Below are 16,300 nucleotides of genomic sequence, written 5' to 3'. Positions count from 1 at the left end.
TTATTGTAGCCCTGTGGTACAAGGACAAATCAGGGAGTGTGATACCTCCAGTATTGTTCTTTTTTTAAATATTGCTTTGGCTATTTGGGGTCTTTTGTGGTTCCAAACAAATCTGATGATTTTTTGTTCTATTTCTTTAAAAAATGCCATTGGGATTTTAATGGGGATTGCATTAAATCTGTATATGGCTTTGGGTAATATGGCCATTTTAACTATGTTGATTCTTCCAATCCATGAGCATGGAATGTCTTTCCATTTCTTTGTGTCTTCTTCAATTTCTTTCAAAAATGTCTTATAGTTTTCAGCATATAAATCCTTCACATCCTTGGTTAAGTTCATTCCTAGGTATTTTATTCTTTTTGCTGCAATTGCAAAAGGAATTGTTTTTTCTATCTCTTTTTCTGTGATTTCATTGTTAGTATATAAAAAAGCAATGGACTTTTGTACGTTGATTTTGTAGCCAGCAACTTTACTGTATTCTTTGATTGTTTCTAGTAGCTTTTTGGTGGAGTCTTTAGGGTTTTCTATATATAGCATCATGTCATCTGCAAAGAGTGACAATTTAACTTCTTCATTCCCATTTTGGATGCCTTTTATTTCTTTCTCTTGCCTGCCTGATAGCTCTGCGAGGACTTCCATCACTATGTAGAAAAGCAGAGGTCATAGGGGACAACCTTGTCGTGTTCCTGAACGTAGAGCACAGGGCTTCAGCTTTTCACCATTAATTATGAGATTAGCTGAGGGCTTGTCATATATGGCCTTTATTATGTTGAGGTATTTTCCTTCTATACCAATTTTAGTAAGTGTTTTAATCATAAATGGATGTTGTATCTTATCAAATGCTTTTTCTGCATCAATTGATAGAATCATATGATTTTTGTCCTTTATTTTGTTTATGTGATGTATCACATTGATGGATTTGCAAATGTTGAACCATCCTTGTGCCCCGGGGATGAACCCCACTTGGTCGTGATGAATAATCTTTTTAATGCATTGTTGTATTCAATTTGCTAGAATTATGTTTAGGATTTTAGCATCTGTATTCATCAGAGATATAGGTCTGTAGTTTTCTTTTTTTGTGTTGTCCTTACCAGGTTTTGGTATCAGGGTAATGTTGGCCTCATAAAATGAGTTAGGGAGTACTGACTCTTTTTCAATTTTTTGGAAGAGTTTGAGCAGGATTGGTATTAGATCCTCTTTGAAGGTTTGGTAGAATTCACTGGTGAAGCCATCTGGTCCAGGACTTTTGATTTTGGGAAGGTTTTTGATACTGATTCAATTTCTTTACTGGTGATTGGCCTGTTAAGATTTTCCAGTTCTTCATGATTCAGCCTTGGAAGGCTATATGTTTCTAAGAACTTGTCCATTTCTTCTAGGTTATTAAATTTGGTGGCATATAGTCCTTCATAGTATTCTTGGATAATCCTTTGTATTTCTGTGGTGTCCGTGATAACTTCCCCTTTTTCATTTCTGATTTTGTTAATTAGTGTCTTCTCTCTTTTTATCTTAGTGAGTCTAGCCAAGGATTTTTCGATTTTGTTAATCTTTTCAAAGAACCAGCTTTTTGTCACATTAATTTTTTCTATTGTCTTTTTGTTCTTTATTTCATTTAGTTCTGCTCTGATTTTTGTTATTTGCTTTCTTCTGCTGACCTTGGGTTTCGCTTGTTCTTCTTTTTCTAGTTTTTTAAGGTGTAACATGAGGTTATTTATCTGGGATTTTTCTTGTTTCTTGAGATAGGCCTTTAATGATATAAATTTCCCTCTTAAAACTGCTTTCGCGGCCTCCCAAAAATATTGGTAGGATGTATTTTCATTGTCATTTGTTTCCATGTATCTTTTGAGCTCTCCTCTAATTTCTTCTTTGACCCAGTCGTTCTTTAAAAGTCTGTTGTTTAATCTCCATGTATTTGTGTTTTTTCCTGCTTTCTTTTCACAGTGATATCCAATTTCAAACCTTTGTGATCAGAGAATATGCTTGGTATGATTTCAATCTTCTTAAATTTGCTGAGGCTGATTTTGTGTCCCAATATATGGTCTATCCTTGAGAACGTTCCATGTACACTAGAAAAGAATGTATAGTCTGATGTTTTAGGGTGAAGTGCTCTATATATGTCAATTATGTCCAATTCATCTATTGTGTCATTTAGGCCTGCGATTTCATTATTTATCTTCTGTTTGGATGATCTATCCATAGCTGTCAATGATGTATTTAAGTCCCCTAGTATAATTGTGTTTTGGTCAATTTCTCCCTTTAGTTCTGTTAGTAGTTGCTTGGTATATTTTGGTGCTCCCTGATTGGGGGCATAAATATTGATGACTGTTATGTGTTCTTGTTGTATAGTCCCCTTTACCATTATGAAATATCCATCTTTGTCTCTTGTTATTTTTTTCACCCTGAAGTCTGTTTCATCGGAAATCATTATGGCTACACCTGATTTTCTCTGGGTACCATTTGCTTGGATTGTCAATTTCCACCCTTTCACTTTGAGTCTATGCTTGTCCTTGTAGCTGAGATGTGTCTCTTGTAGGCAGCATATGGTTGGGTTTAGCTTTTTGATCCAATCTGCTACTCTGTGTCTCTTTATTGGTGAGTTCAGTCCATTTACATTTAGGGTGATTATTGATATGTGAGGATTTCCTGTCATTCTGTCTTTAGTTTTCTGGTAAGGCTGTGTCTCCATTGTTTCTTTGCCTTTTTGTTGTTGTCTGTTATTTCTGTGTGGTGGTATTCTATGATGTTTCCCTCTGTTTCTTCTTTTATTACAGTATATATTTCAGATTTGGATGTTTTTTGAGTGGTTACCCTTGAGTTTATGTAAAAGAAAGTTTGATATTTAGAGTATTCCAGTTTCTTCAGTACGCTTACTTTCTCTATTCCCATATTCCAGTTCAGGCCTTTACGCTCCCCCTTTTTATGTTTCGGTTGCCACAAGTTGTCCCTGTTGATGGTGGTCTAATAGCCTCCTTTAGTATTTCTTGTAGTGCAGGTCGTGTATTAGAAAATTCCCTCAGCTTCTGGATGTCTGGAAAGGTCTTTATTCCTCCTTCATATCTAAAGGAGATCTTTGCTGGATATATTATTGTTGGCTCATGATTTCTCTCTTTTAATAGTTTGAATATTTGGTTCCATTCCCTCCTAGCTTGTAGAGTTTCTGCTGAAAAATCTGACGATAATCTAATGGGCTTTCCTTTGTAGGTTACCGTCTTCTTTTCCCTGGCTGCCTTGAGGATTCTTTCTTTGGTGTTAATTTTAGACAGCTTCAATACAATGTGCCTTGGTGAAGGCCTGTTGGGATTGAGGTAATTAGGTGTTCTATTTGCTTCTTGGATTCGAGGATCCAGTTCTTTCCACAAGTTTGGGAAGTTCTCATCGACGATTTGTTTGAATATATTCTCTGTTCCCTTCCCTCTTTCTTCTCCTTCTGGTATGCCCATTATTCTTATATTGCTCTTTCAGATGGAGTCAGAATGTTCTTGTAGAGTTCTTTCATTTCTTTTAAGTCTCAAGTCTCTTTCTTCTTCCATCTGTGTAAATTCCAGATTTCTATCTTCGATGTCACTGATTCTTTCCTCCATCTGGTCAACTCTACTACCTACGCTGGATATTTTATTGTTAATTTCTTCTATTGAGTTCTTAATCTCCAGAAATTCTATTTGGTTCTTTTTCAAAATTTCAATCTCTTTTGTAAAATGCTCATGGTGTTCTTTGATTGTGTTTCTGAGTTCATTAAACTGCCTTTCTGTGTTTTCTTGCATCTCGTTCAGTTTTTTCAGAATTGCAATCTTGAATTCTCTGTCATTTAAATGACAAATGTCCATATCTCTAAGTTCCTTTTCTGGAGACTTTTCACTTTCTTCTGAGCTATCTTGTTGCCTTGGTTATTCATGGCAATCACTGATTTACTATTTCTCTTCCTAGACATCTACAGGAGTGGCTTCTGCAACAGGTTGATAGGTATGTGAAGAGCTTTTGGAGTTCCAAAGCTCTTTCTGCACCAGATTCAGAGCCCATATGTTTCAGCAGTTCTGTTTACTCCTGCAGGGATCCGCCCAGATAGGTGGGGCCAGGGGCGGGGTGAGTTGTGAGAGGTGGCCCAGAGCAATCCAGTGACCACCACCACAGCCAGTCCTGCTTCCACAGCTCCCTCTCCTTTGCCGGAACTAGTTGAGCTGCGAATCTGTTTCTGCGGTCCACAGTTATCAGAGCGGCAAATATTCTGTCCTTTGATCTGACACTGCTACTTTATCGCTCTAGCACCGGGCAGGTGGGGGCGGGGCAAGCTCTGGGAGGGTAGGGAGGGGGCGGCTAGTCTCCGTGCCTAAGGCTTCCATTCTCCGCTTGGCAGTGAGGGCTTAAACCACAGATTTCAGCCTTCTTCCCTCAGTCTTTGCTGCCGGAGCGTTGGGTTCAGCCGTGCTATATGCTGCCCCCTCAGCTCTGTGGGCCATAAGCGGAGCCCTAGCAGTCCGAGTCCTTCCCTCTCCCGCAGCTGCGGAAGGTCCGGGAGCAGAGGCTCTGAGCACTGAGCTAGGTCTGTGTCCTGCGCCCGCGCGGCTCCGTCTCCGCACTTCTCCTCTCCCTCCTCCCCCGCTCGCACGATTCACCCACCTGGAGGTGAATTCAGTAGCGGGCCTCTTTGTCTTGCCTGTCTGCTGTGCAAGGAGTCCTTTGTGGAGTTATTGTTTTCTGATTCGTTGTAAATTCCAGGGGAGCGTTACACAGGCTCACCTCACGCCACCATTTTTTTCCCCTCCCAGAAAGTGAGTCTGTCGGGGATATATTTTTTTATGGTTATTGTCAGTGGTGAAATATAGCAGGGTATTCAGAGTGACAGATGGTTACTATCACAAAAAATAAGAATATTTCTCACGTGAAGGAAAAATAATGAAAATTCTCAGGTAATGAAATTGGTAGCATTAGCATTGTAAAAGTCTTTGTGAAAATGCTTGCTGAAGGCATTCAATAAACCACTCTTTCCTTTGTTTTTGAAATTTGAGTATCCAGTAGAAAGAATGATCTTTCTGAGTTTATGCTTCCCTCCAAATTTGATTTTACAGTTGCTAGAGTAAAAGTTCATTTAAATTTTGAGTCTGCTTGTTTCTGTAAATGGTGATTTAAGTCAAACCTAGATATGTAAGATGAGCAAAAAAATAATCTTTCCCTCACAAACAAAGAAACAAACAAACAAACCTACCTTTTTTAGTGCATGTTTGGTGATGGAATGGTCATTTGTTTGTATGGAGTAAGAAGAAAGGGTATGTTTGGATTGAGACACCTGTAGATAAAGAAGTGTATTTATAGATTTATAGCTATAAACCAAGACTTCTAAATCATAGCACTTTGACATTTTGAACCATATGTTTTTTTGTTTTGAGGACAGTTCTGTGTCTTATAGAATAAGCACCATTCTCAGTTTTACCATAAGATGCCACTAAGTATCTGGCAGTAGGTATCTGGGTGGGAGAAGACTGACAAGAAGTTGCAATGAATCAGGAAGGGACAGTGTAGTTATTTCCTCCCCTATAGACAGAGGTAGTCATTATAGGAAACAGTAGAGTGAAAAAGAGGCAATATTTTCCTACAATCCCCCAAAACCTTATCATATAAGGCAGTTAATAACAAGAACTTTTGAAATTGGGTATTACTTTTACTTTTGGGCACATGATTCTATTGCGACAACTCTTTGTGAAATGATAAAACAGCGTCTCCTAATGAGCTCATTTTAAGCAAACATTAATTATTGTCAACAGTGACTGGCACATAATATGTAGTTGCTTCCATATTTGTTGTCTAAGTCAGGAGAGGAATGGAATGCTCTGCCAATTACTGACAGTATATAAAGGTCCAAGGCAAGTTGAAGACAGAGACACTTCAGAAACATCCTCTTGCAACTCACCTGAGTTCCCTTCTCCTGACAACATGTGTGGCAACTACTACGGTAACTCCTGTGGCTATGGCTGTGGGTACGGCTCTGGCTGTGGATTTGGCCCCTATTATGGCCGTGGCTATGGATCTGGATATGGCTGTGGTTATGGATCCGGATATGGCTGTGGTTATGGATCCGGATATGGCTGTGGCTATGGATCCGGATATGGCTGTGGCTATGGATCCGGATATGGCTGTGGCTATGGATCCGGATATGGCTGTGGCTATGGATCTGGATATGGCTGTGGATATGGCTCTGGCTCTGGCTACTGGGGCTACCGGCCACTGTGCTATAGAAGGTGTTACTCTTCTTGCTGCTAGAACATCACTATCCAAGACTCGTTTGCATCTGAAATGACGACTCTGAAGAGAATGATGATTCAAGAATCCATACTTCAAGATTTCTATATCCAGGAAATCCCGTGCTTGACAGAGGTCTTGGCCCGAACCACCCATTTCTTAAAATAGCATCTTTGAGGCCCAATGCTCTGTGGTATCATCTGACTATGTCCCAAAAGTTAGCCTTTCCTCCCTTAATCTCTGATTCCCTGGTATGACTGTGTTGATGATACTAACATCCTACAGTTGAGCAAATCTCCATTCTCAATAAAAATGATTTTTTGTTTCTAAGAAATCTCTATGTACTTACTTGTGAATTCTTACTTTTGAAGTGTAATGGCCTCTCTGGAAAATTGGGCTAACAATGTTACCTGAAGCTTAGGTTCTTCCTTGATCTAACACAGGCATTTATTCTGTATCAGCATCAAATATAATGTCTCCTCTACTTGTCATATCCCACATGCTCAGGCAGTCGCATACACAACCATAAATCATACTATTTCAGAAGTGTGCTTGGAAATTTCTTTGTTTCTGGAAGAAAAAGAAAAATGCTACTTACTTAGGAAGGATGTACAAAAGTCCCAGGGAGAGAAGTCATGGCCTGTGTGATTTAAAGAGTAATGGAATGGAAGAGATAGTTTCCAGGATTATTGAGATATTAGAAGCAGACACAGGTAGTTAGCATGAGGTGTAAAGCTCTAAAGAAAAGACAAATTAGAAGAAAAATATTCTATTGTATCATCTGCATTATAAAGAAAGGCAAATATATTTGTTTGCATATATGAAGGTTGCGTAAATTTATGTTATTTAATTGACAAATGTTTTGAGTATGTTTGAAAGGGCCACATTTTATACCCAAAAGACAAAGCAGGAAAATTACAAACATGTTTCCTACTCAGTGTTTATTTTATTAGGTGAAGATAAATAAATAGTGAAATTAAGATAAATCCAGGCAGATTACTGATATGAGGGGAGAAAACAGCTCAATGGTTTTGAGAGGAAGGGTGAAATATTAAAGAAGTATATGAACTGGTGACATATGAGGTGGTGCCACTTGCAAATAAACATTAGAAAATGTAGTAGCAAGTGTAAATGTAGAGAAGAAATCTAGTAAGTACTGGGTATGATCAGGTCATGCAATATTTTTCAGCTGAAAAAGAGAGAGGCCTACTGCCTTAAAGGGGCAGATATAGGAATGACGTTAAAAATCCTGTTGACTTTCTGAGTTGGAAAGCCTACTGCTTTATTGGGGTCTGACGTTAGTGTTCTTTTTCCATTGACCTTCCAGACAGAACTGTCACATGTAGATCCCACAGAGGAAATGCCTTTCAGACTCACATTCAACCATCAGTGATAAATGTATCACTGTGTCCTCTCCATGACATGGCAGGGGTCACTGCACAACATCTGACCCTGAGGTCGCTGGAGCTAGGAGATCCCACAAAATGGCCAACTCCGAGGAAGATGGTCCTGCCATCACTGTCAGCTCTGGAAGGAGGCTATCTGTTCCCAGTTTGTAATTGATCCATGTGATGCAGACGCAGGCATTCTTTCAAGAGCAGGAATAGTTTCACAGCTGGCATGTTTATAAGTGAGATGTGAGGGGTGACTGTGCTGTGGGTAACTCTGAGGTTCATCTCTCACACAGGGGAAGGGAACTCTATTATACCTCCTTGAAAATTTAACTTATTGTTTCAAAATTTAACTTATTGTATCATAGAAACTGTTCTAAAAAAAACGAAAGATACTAAGTATTATAAGATAAGCATTGTAAATTAATTAATATTTCCAGGAAGGGAGTATCACTTATTAGGCATGTGTAAGATAATTTATGTATTCAGAAAAGGGTCTCGACAAAGTCACTCTTAAGATATCTTCAGAATCTGAAATGGTGTGATTCTCTTAGTCAAAAATGTTGATTCAGCTTGAATAAAATGGGAAAATGGCAATAATACATGAAATATCTTATAGCTTAAAAATGACACAAATGTTTGAACATGTGTTTGACTTAGCTCACTTGTTTTTAAATGGATAATACTGAGTGCAAATTATGTGCAGTCAGTGTATTCAGAGCTGGTTGTGCAGGGTTACACATAACAGACTTTTTTTCTGCTATTATGGATAAGTATTCAGAAATTGAACAGGAAGATATTAGACAAAATGTGATATAGATAGAAGATATTTTTCTAAACCAGAAAATAGGGTTTGGGAGTTCTTGTTACTGAAAAGTATTGCATCCATTTGGGGAATTTGTGAAGTGTAATTTATGGCTTTGAATTTCAAGGATAACAGAAGAGAAAAGACACCGAATGAAAAGAAAAACTATAACGGAGACGTATTTTCTGTATGCTTATTGTTAGAGGTAAAATATAGGAGAATGATCACATTAGACCAATGACCAATATCACAAAAATGTAAGTAGGACAATTTCTCAGCTGAAGGGATAATGTCCAATAATGAAAATTTTCAGAAAATGAAATTGGCAGCACTGTGAAAATCTTTTGTGAAAATGCTTGTTGAAGACATTCAGTAAAGTACTGGAAAACCACGTCTTTCCTCTCTTGTTAAAATTAAGTACTCAGTAGGAGAAATGATCTTTCTGAGTTTATATTTCCCTTCAACTTTGATTTTATAGTTGTTAGATTAAAAAATAATTTAAAATTTGATTCTGCTTGTTTCTGAATGTGGTAATGTAAGTAAAACCTAGATAAGTAAAATGAGCAAAAAATACCTCCCTCTGAAACAAACAAGCTAACAACAAGAACAACAACAACAAAAAGCCCACTTTATCTTGTTTTGTTTTTTTTTTGAGTGCATGTTGGTGATTGAATGATTTGATATTTGATAAGGAGTCTGAAGAAAGGGAATGTTTGGCTTTAGACACCTATAGATAAAGAAGCGTACTTATAGATTTATAGCTATTAACCAAGATTTCTAGATCACAGCACTATGAAATTTTGAAACATATGTTTTTTGTTTTGGGAGCTGTTCTTTGTCATGTCAAATTAGCACCATTTTCAATTTCTACCATAAAATGCCAGTAAGTGTTTGGCAGTAAGTATCTGGGTGGGAGAAGCCTGACAAGAAATTGCAATGAATCAGGAAAAGAGTTGGGAGTTATGTCCTTTCATATGGGCAGTAGAAGACATAGGAAAGAGTGGAGTGAAAAAGGGGCAATATTTTCCTACAATTTCCCAAACGTGTTATATAAGGTATTTAATAGCAAGAAGTTTTGAAACAGGGTAGTAGTTTTAATTTTGGGCCCATGATTCTATCGAGACAATTCGTTGGCAGAGCAAATGAAAATGATGCTCTTTAAATAAAAACCAGAGTCTCCAAAATAATGAGCTCATTTTAGGCAAAGCATTAATGATTGTCAACAGTGACTGGCACATAATATGTAGTTGCTTCCATATTTGTTGTCTAAGTCAGGAGAGGAATGGAATGCTCTGCCAATTACTGACAGTATATAAAGGTCCAAGGCAAGTCGAAGACAGAGACACTTCAGAAACATCCTCTTGCAACTCACCTGAGTTCCCTTCTCCTGACAACATGTGTGGCAACTACTATGGTAACTCCTGTGGCTCTGGCTGTGGGTACGGCTCTGGCTGTGGATTTGGCCCCTATTATGGCCGTGGCTATGGATCTGGATATGGCTGTGGTTATGGATCCGGATATGGCTGTGGCTATGGATCCGGATATGGCTGTGGCTATGGATCCGGATATGGCTGTGGTTATGGATCCGGATATGGCTGTGGATATGGCTCTGGCTCTGGCTACTGGGGCTACCGGCCACTGTGCTATAGAAGATGTTACTCTTCGTGCTGCTAGAACATCACTATCCAAGACTCGTTTGCATCTGAATTGACAACTCTGAAGGGAATGATGATTCAAGAATCCATACCTCAAGGTTTCTATATCCAGGAAATGCTGTGCTTGACAGAGGTCTTGGCCTGAACTACCCATTTCTTAGAAAAGCAGCTTTGTGTCCTGAAGCTCTGTGGTATCATCTATTTTCCAAATGTTAGCCTTTCCTCCCTTAATCTCTGATTCCCTGGTATGACTGTGTTGATGATACTAATGTCCTACAGCTGAACAAATCTCCATTCTCAATAAAGTGATTTTTTTGTTTCTAACAATATTCTGTGTTCTTGCCTGTTTACTCTTCCCTCTGAAGTGTTGTGGCCTCTCTCGCAAACTGGGCTAACAATATTTACTTGAACCTTGGGTTCTTCCTTGATATACCACAGGCATTTATTCTTATACCAGCATCAAAAATAACATCTCCTACACCTACATGTCATTACTCACATGCTCAGGCACTCACATGCACAATCATAAATCATATTATTTCAAATGCTAGCTTGGAAATTGCAGTGTGTCTGGAAGAGCAAAAAAAAAAATGCTACTTACCGTATTTTGTCTTGTGTAATGTGCTCCTGTTTAATGCACAGCCACGTTTTTTGTACTAACTTTGAGAGAAAAAATTTTTGTCTTAACTTTTTTTTTTTTTAAATTAATTTATTTATTTATTAGTTTCAGGTGTACAAAACAAGGTAATACTTAGACGTTCATCATTTATATCCCTCATACTGTCGTCTTAACTTTTTAATTTAAATTTTCATTTGTTTACATGTAGGTGCTTGTTTTCTGTATTATAATGGAATTTTAGCATTTGTTTTGTAACATTATTGTACATGAATTTTTACGTCACAAATAATTACAAAACACAAGAACAGATGTCAAATACAAAAAAAATTTATATGTCTGTAATAAATTTACGGTATCTACACCTCATTGAAGGCCAAGAACTCTGTTGGTTTAAGTTCATCGTAAGATCAACAAAACCGGTTATCGTATTTAGTGTATTATTTTGCATATGGCTTTTGTTATTGATTTCTAGAATTACACTTTTAACTCATAAGTATAAATAAAATATTAAAAATATTTATATAGATATGGACTTAGTGCGACCCAAGTATAATGCGCTTCCTTATTTTTCCCTCACAAATTTAGGCAAAAAAGTGTGCATTATACATGGCAAAATACAGTACTTAGGAAGGATGTACAAAATTTCCAGAGAGGAAGCTGTGACCTGAGTGATTTCAGGAGTAATGGAATGGAAGATATTGTTGAGAAATTAGAATCCGACAGAGGTAGTAAGCATGAGGATTAAAGCTCTAAAGAAAAGGCAAATTAGAAGAAAAATATTCTATTATATCATCTGCATTACAAGAAAGGGCAAATATATTTGTTTGCATCTAGGAAGGTTGAGGAAATTGATGTCACTTAATTGAGAAATATTTTGAGTATGTTTGAAAGGGCCACATCTTATACCCGAAAGACAAAGGAGGAAAATAATAAAATTATGGTTTCCTACCAGGTGTTTTTTTAATTAGGTGAAGATAAATAAATAGTGAAAGTAGAATAAATTCAGAAAGATTACTGATATGGAGGGAATAAAACAGGTCAACGGTATGGAAAGTATTGAAATATTGGGCAGGTACTTGAGGTGGTGACAAATGAGGTGATGCCAGTTGCAAAGAAAGATTAGAAAGCACAGTAGCAAGGGTACAAGAGCAAAAGACATCCATTAAGTTTAGGTGTGACAGATGGTCCAATATTTTTCTCCTTGAAAAGAGAAAGGCCTAGTTCTATAATGGGGCAGATACAGAAATGGGATGAAAAGTCCCATTGACCACCAGAGGTGGAGAGCCTACTACTTTGTTAGGTTCTGACAGTAGCGTCCTTTTCTCCTTGGCCTTCCAGAACTCTCCTATCTAGATCCCACAGTAGAAAAGGCCTTTCAGACTCACATTTAACCATCAGTGATAAATGTATCACTGTGTCTTCTCCATGACGTGGCAGGGGTCACTGCACAACATCTGACCCTGAGGTCGCTCGAGCTTGGAGACACCACAAAATGTCCAACACCAAGGAAAGTGGTCCTTCCATCAATGTTAGCCCTGGAACGAGGCTATCTGTGCCCAGGCTGTAATTGGTCCAAGTAATGAAGAAACAAAAATTCTTTAAAAAGCAGGACCGTTTCACAGCTGGCACGTTTATAAGTCAGATCTGAGGGCTGAATGTGCTGTGGGTAACTCTGAGGTTAGACTTACAAAAAGGGGAAGGGGATTCTAGTTATTATAGCTCCTTGAATTTTTTTTTTCAGTTTTATGTGTTCCGAACAATATAACACTTAAACATTTACACCCCTCGCAAAGTGATAACCTCCCTTCCGCAATTTATTACCTCTCTAATATCATATACAGCTGGTACAATTCCATTGATTCTATTCCCTATGTGGTATACTCCACACCCTGTGAATATATTTACATTTGTATTTGTATTTATATTTATATTTATATATTTGATTATAGTTGACATTCAATATTATTCAGCTTCAGGTGTATAGCCCAGTGGTCAGGCATTTACACAGTCCATGAAATGGTTTTCCTAATAATACAATTAACCATCTGACACCCTATAAAATCTTTACATTATTTATTATATCCCCAAACTATCTTTCATATTTCCGTGGCAATATTGTGACTATTAATTTGTAATTTCTAATTCCTTTACCCTCTCTCTTATCCCCACCCCTGTCCCATCTAGCAACCATCTGTTATATCTCTATAGCTCTGAGTCTATTTCTGTTCTGCAGTACATTTATACAATGGAGTATTCTTTGAATATTTGGCTATTTGTTTTATTGTGATCCTTATATGCAGAGCATTCCAAAGAAACAATTAAATATGTTATGTATTGGTATTATAAGGTAATAGATATACTAATTGATACAGAAAGGGCATATCACTTATTAGGCAGGTAAGATAATTTATGAATCCAGAAAATGGTCTCAACAAACTAACACTTAAGTTACCTTCATCTGAAACTGTGTGACACTCTTAGTAAAAAATGTTGATTCTTTCAGCTTAAATAAAATGGGAAAATGGTGCTAATATATTCAAATATCTTATAGATTAAAAGTGACAAATTTTTGAACATCTGTTTGACTTAGCCCATCTGTTTTTTATTGGAAAATAGAGATTGAGTGCAAATATGTGCCAGGCACTGTAGTCACTGCTGGTTTTGCAGCCTTGCACATAATACAGATAGTTTCTGCCATTGTGGATCATTATTCAGATATCTGAGTGAAAAGGTGTTAGAAATAATGTGATATAGATAGAAGAATTTTTCAATAATCTATAGGTATTGTGGCCAAAAGGTAGGTTTTGGGAGTGTTTCTGAAAAACAATGTGTCTATTTAGGGAATTTGTGAAGTGGAATTTATGGTTTTGAATTACAAAAGAGGAAAAAAACCAAAAGAAAAGCAAAATTGTGATGGGGACATATTTTCTTATGCTTCTTATTAGGGGTGAAAGAAGCAGAGTGATCAGATTAGACCAATTAGCAATATCACAAGAAAAGTAGGTTGGAAGACTTCTCAACTGAAGGAAAATGTCTAATAATGAAAATTCTCAGAAAGTAAAATTGATGGCATTGTAAAATGTTTGTGAAAATGCTTGTTGAAGGCATTCCATAAAGTAGAGGAAAACCACTCCTTCCTCTGCTGTTGAAAATCGAGTATCCAGTAGAAGGAATGATCTTTCTGAGTTTACATTTTCCTCCAAATTTGATTTTATAGTTGTTAGAGTAAAAAATAATATAAATTTTGAGTCGGCTTTTTCTTAGAATGATGATTTAAATAAAACCTAGATAAGTAAGGTGAGCAAAAAATCCATACACCCTCCCACCCAAACAAACAAACGACAGAAAAAAAACTAAATAAATAAAAAGAAAATTTATTTGAGTGCATGTTTTGTGACGGAATGGTCAGATATTTGGTATGTAGTGAGAAAAAGGAGATGTTTGGCTTTAGACACTTATAGTTAAAGAAGTGTATTTATAGATTTATAGCTATAAACCAAGGTTTGTAGATCACAGCACTTTGACATTTTGAACCACATGTTTTTTTATGTTTTGCAGACTGTTGTGTGTCTTGGAGAATTAGCACTATTCATGGTTTCACCATAAGATACCAGTAAATATTTGGCAGTAGTTATCTGGGTGGTAGAAACCTGACAAGACGTTGTAATGAATCAGGAAAGAAGACAGTAGTTATTTCCTCCCCTATAGACAGAGGTAGTCATTATAGGAAAGAGTAGAGTGAAAAAGGGGCAATATTTTCCTGCAATTCCCCATCCTGTTATATGAGGTATTTAATAGCAGGAAGTTTTGAAAATGGGTATTAGTTTTAATTTTGGGCACATGATTCTATTGAGACAATTCGTTGGCAGAGCAAATGAAAATGATGCTCTTTAAATAAAAACCAAAGTCTCCAAAATAATGAGCTCATTTAAGGCAAAGCATTAATGATTGTCAACAGTGACTGGCACATAATATGTAGTTGCTTCCATATTTGTTGTCTAAGTCAGGAGAGGAATGGAATGCTCTGCCAATTACTGACAGTATATAAAGGTCCAAGGCAAGTTGAAGACAGAGACACTTCAGAAACATCCTCTTGCAACTCACCTGAGTTCCCTTCTCCTGACAACATGTGTGGCAACTACTATGGTAACTCCTGTGGCTATGGCTGTGGGTACGGCTCTGGCTGTGGATTTGGCCCCTATTATGGCCGTGGCTATGGATCTGGATATGGCTGTGGTTATGGATCCGGATATGGCTGTGGTTATGGATCCGGATATGGCTGTGGCTATGGATCTGGATATGGCTGTGGTTATGGATCCGGATATGGCTGTGGATATGGATCCGGATATGGCTGTGGATATGGCTCTGGCTCTGGCTACTGGGGCTACCGGCCACTGTGCTATAGAAGATGTTACTCTTCGTGCTGCTAGAACATCACTATCCAAGACTCGTTTGCATCTGAATTGACAACTCTGAAGGGAATGATGATTCAAGAATCCATACCTCAAGGTTTCTATATCCAGGAAATGCCGTGCTTGACAGAGGTCTTGGCCTGAACTACCCATTTCTTATTAAAGCAGCTTTGTGGCCTGAAGCTCTGTGGTATCATCTGACTATTTCCCAAATGTTAGCTTTTCCTCCCTTAATCTCTGATTCCCTGGTATGACTGTGTTGATGATACGAATGTCCTACAGCTGAACAAATCTCCGTTCTCAATAAAAATGATTTTTTGTTTCTAACAAACTATGTCTACTTGTCTGTGAATTCTTCTCTCTGAAGTGTTATGGCTTCTCTCGAAAATTGGGCTAACAATATTTACTTGAACCTTGGGTTCTTCCTTGATATAACACAGGCATTTATTCTTATAGCAGCATCAAAAATAACATCTCCTCCACCTACATGTCATTACCCACATGCTCAGGCACTCACATACACAATCATAAATCATACCATTTCAGAAGTTAGCTTTAAATTGCAATGTGTCTGGAAGAGCAAAAAAATGCTACTTATTGTATTTTGCTGTGTATAATGTGCTCCCATTTATAATGCACAGGCCCGTTTTTGGTAGAAACGTTCAGAGAAAGAAAAATTTCGTGTTAATTTTTTTTTATTTAAATTTATTTATTGGGGTGATAATTGTTAATGAAATCACATAAATTCAGGTGTACAATTCTGTATTACATCAACTATAAATCTCATTGTGTGTTCACCACCCAGAGTCAGTTCTCTGTCCATCACCATATATTTGATCCCCCTTACCCTCATCTCCCTCCCCCCATCCCCTTTACCCTCTGGTAACCACTAAACTATTGTCTGTGTCTATGACTTTTTGTTTATCATTTGTTTGTCTTGTTTTTGGTTTATATACCACATATCAGTGAAATCATAGGGTTCTCTGCTTTTTCTGTCTGACTTATTTCGCTTAGCATTATACTCTCAAGATACATCCATGTTGTCACAAATGTTCCTATATCATCTTTCCTTAACGCCGAATAGTATTCCATTGTGTATATATACCACAACTTCTTTATCCATTTGTCTATCGAAGGACATTTTGGTTGTTTCCATGTCTTGGCCACCGTAAACAAAGCTGCAATGAACA

The 16,300-nt window shown here is 37.4% G+C and overlaps 4 protein-coding genes across 4 annotated transcripts in view; all 4 read left to right on the top strand.

Annotated features, from left to right (window-relative positions):
- Positions 1 to 16,300, top strand: part of LOC308507924 (uncharacterized protein) — a gene marked incomplete at both ends in the record, with an annotated part of 70,791 nt that overhangs the window by 15,062 nt on the left and 39,429 nt on the right. The gene's annotated exons all lie outside the window — the stretch shown is intronic.
- LOC308507937 (uncharacterized protein) lies at positions 5,923 to 6,249 on the top strand (the record flags this gene model as incomplete). The annotated part of the gene is made up of 1 exon (XM_081074016.1): positions 5,923 to 6,249. One exon carries the CDS (start codon positions 5,923 to 5,925, stop codon positions 6,247 to 6,249), a length of 327 nt encoding a protein of 108 aa, XP_080930142.1.
- LOC308507969 (uncharacterized protein) lies at positions 9,820 to 10,098 on the top strand (the record flags this gene model as incomplete). The annotated part of the gene is made up of 1 exon (XM_081074080.1): positions 9,820 to 10,098. One exon carries the CDS (start codon positions 9,820 to 9,822, stop codon positions 10,096 to 10,098), a length of 279 nt encoding a protein of 92 aa, XP_080930206.1.
- On the top strand, positions 14,826 to 15,128 carry LOC308507941 (uncharacterized protein; the record flags this gene model as incomplete). Its single annotated transcript, XM_081074036.1, has 1 exon — positions 14,826 to 15,128. The coding sequence occupies one exon, from the start codon at positions 14,826 to 14,828 to the stop codon at positions 15,126 to 15,128; it is 303 nt and encodes a 100-aa protein (XP_080930162.1).

Source organism: Rhinolophus hipposideros, assembly GCF_964194185.1.
Source record: "Rhinolophus hipposideros genome assembly, chromosome: 2".
Classification (NCBI taxonomy): Eukaryota; Metazoa; Chordata; class Mammalia; order Chiroptera; family Rhinolophidae; genus Rhinolophus; species Rhinolophus hipposideros.
Note: the sequence above shows the minus strand (reverse complement) of the source record. Positions and strands in the feature narration are given on the sequence as shown.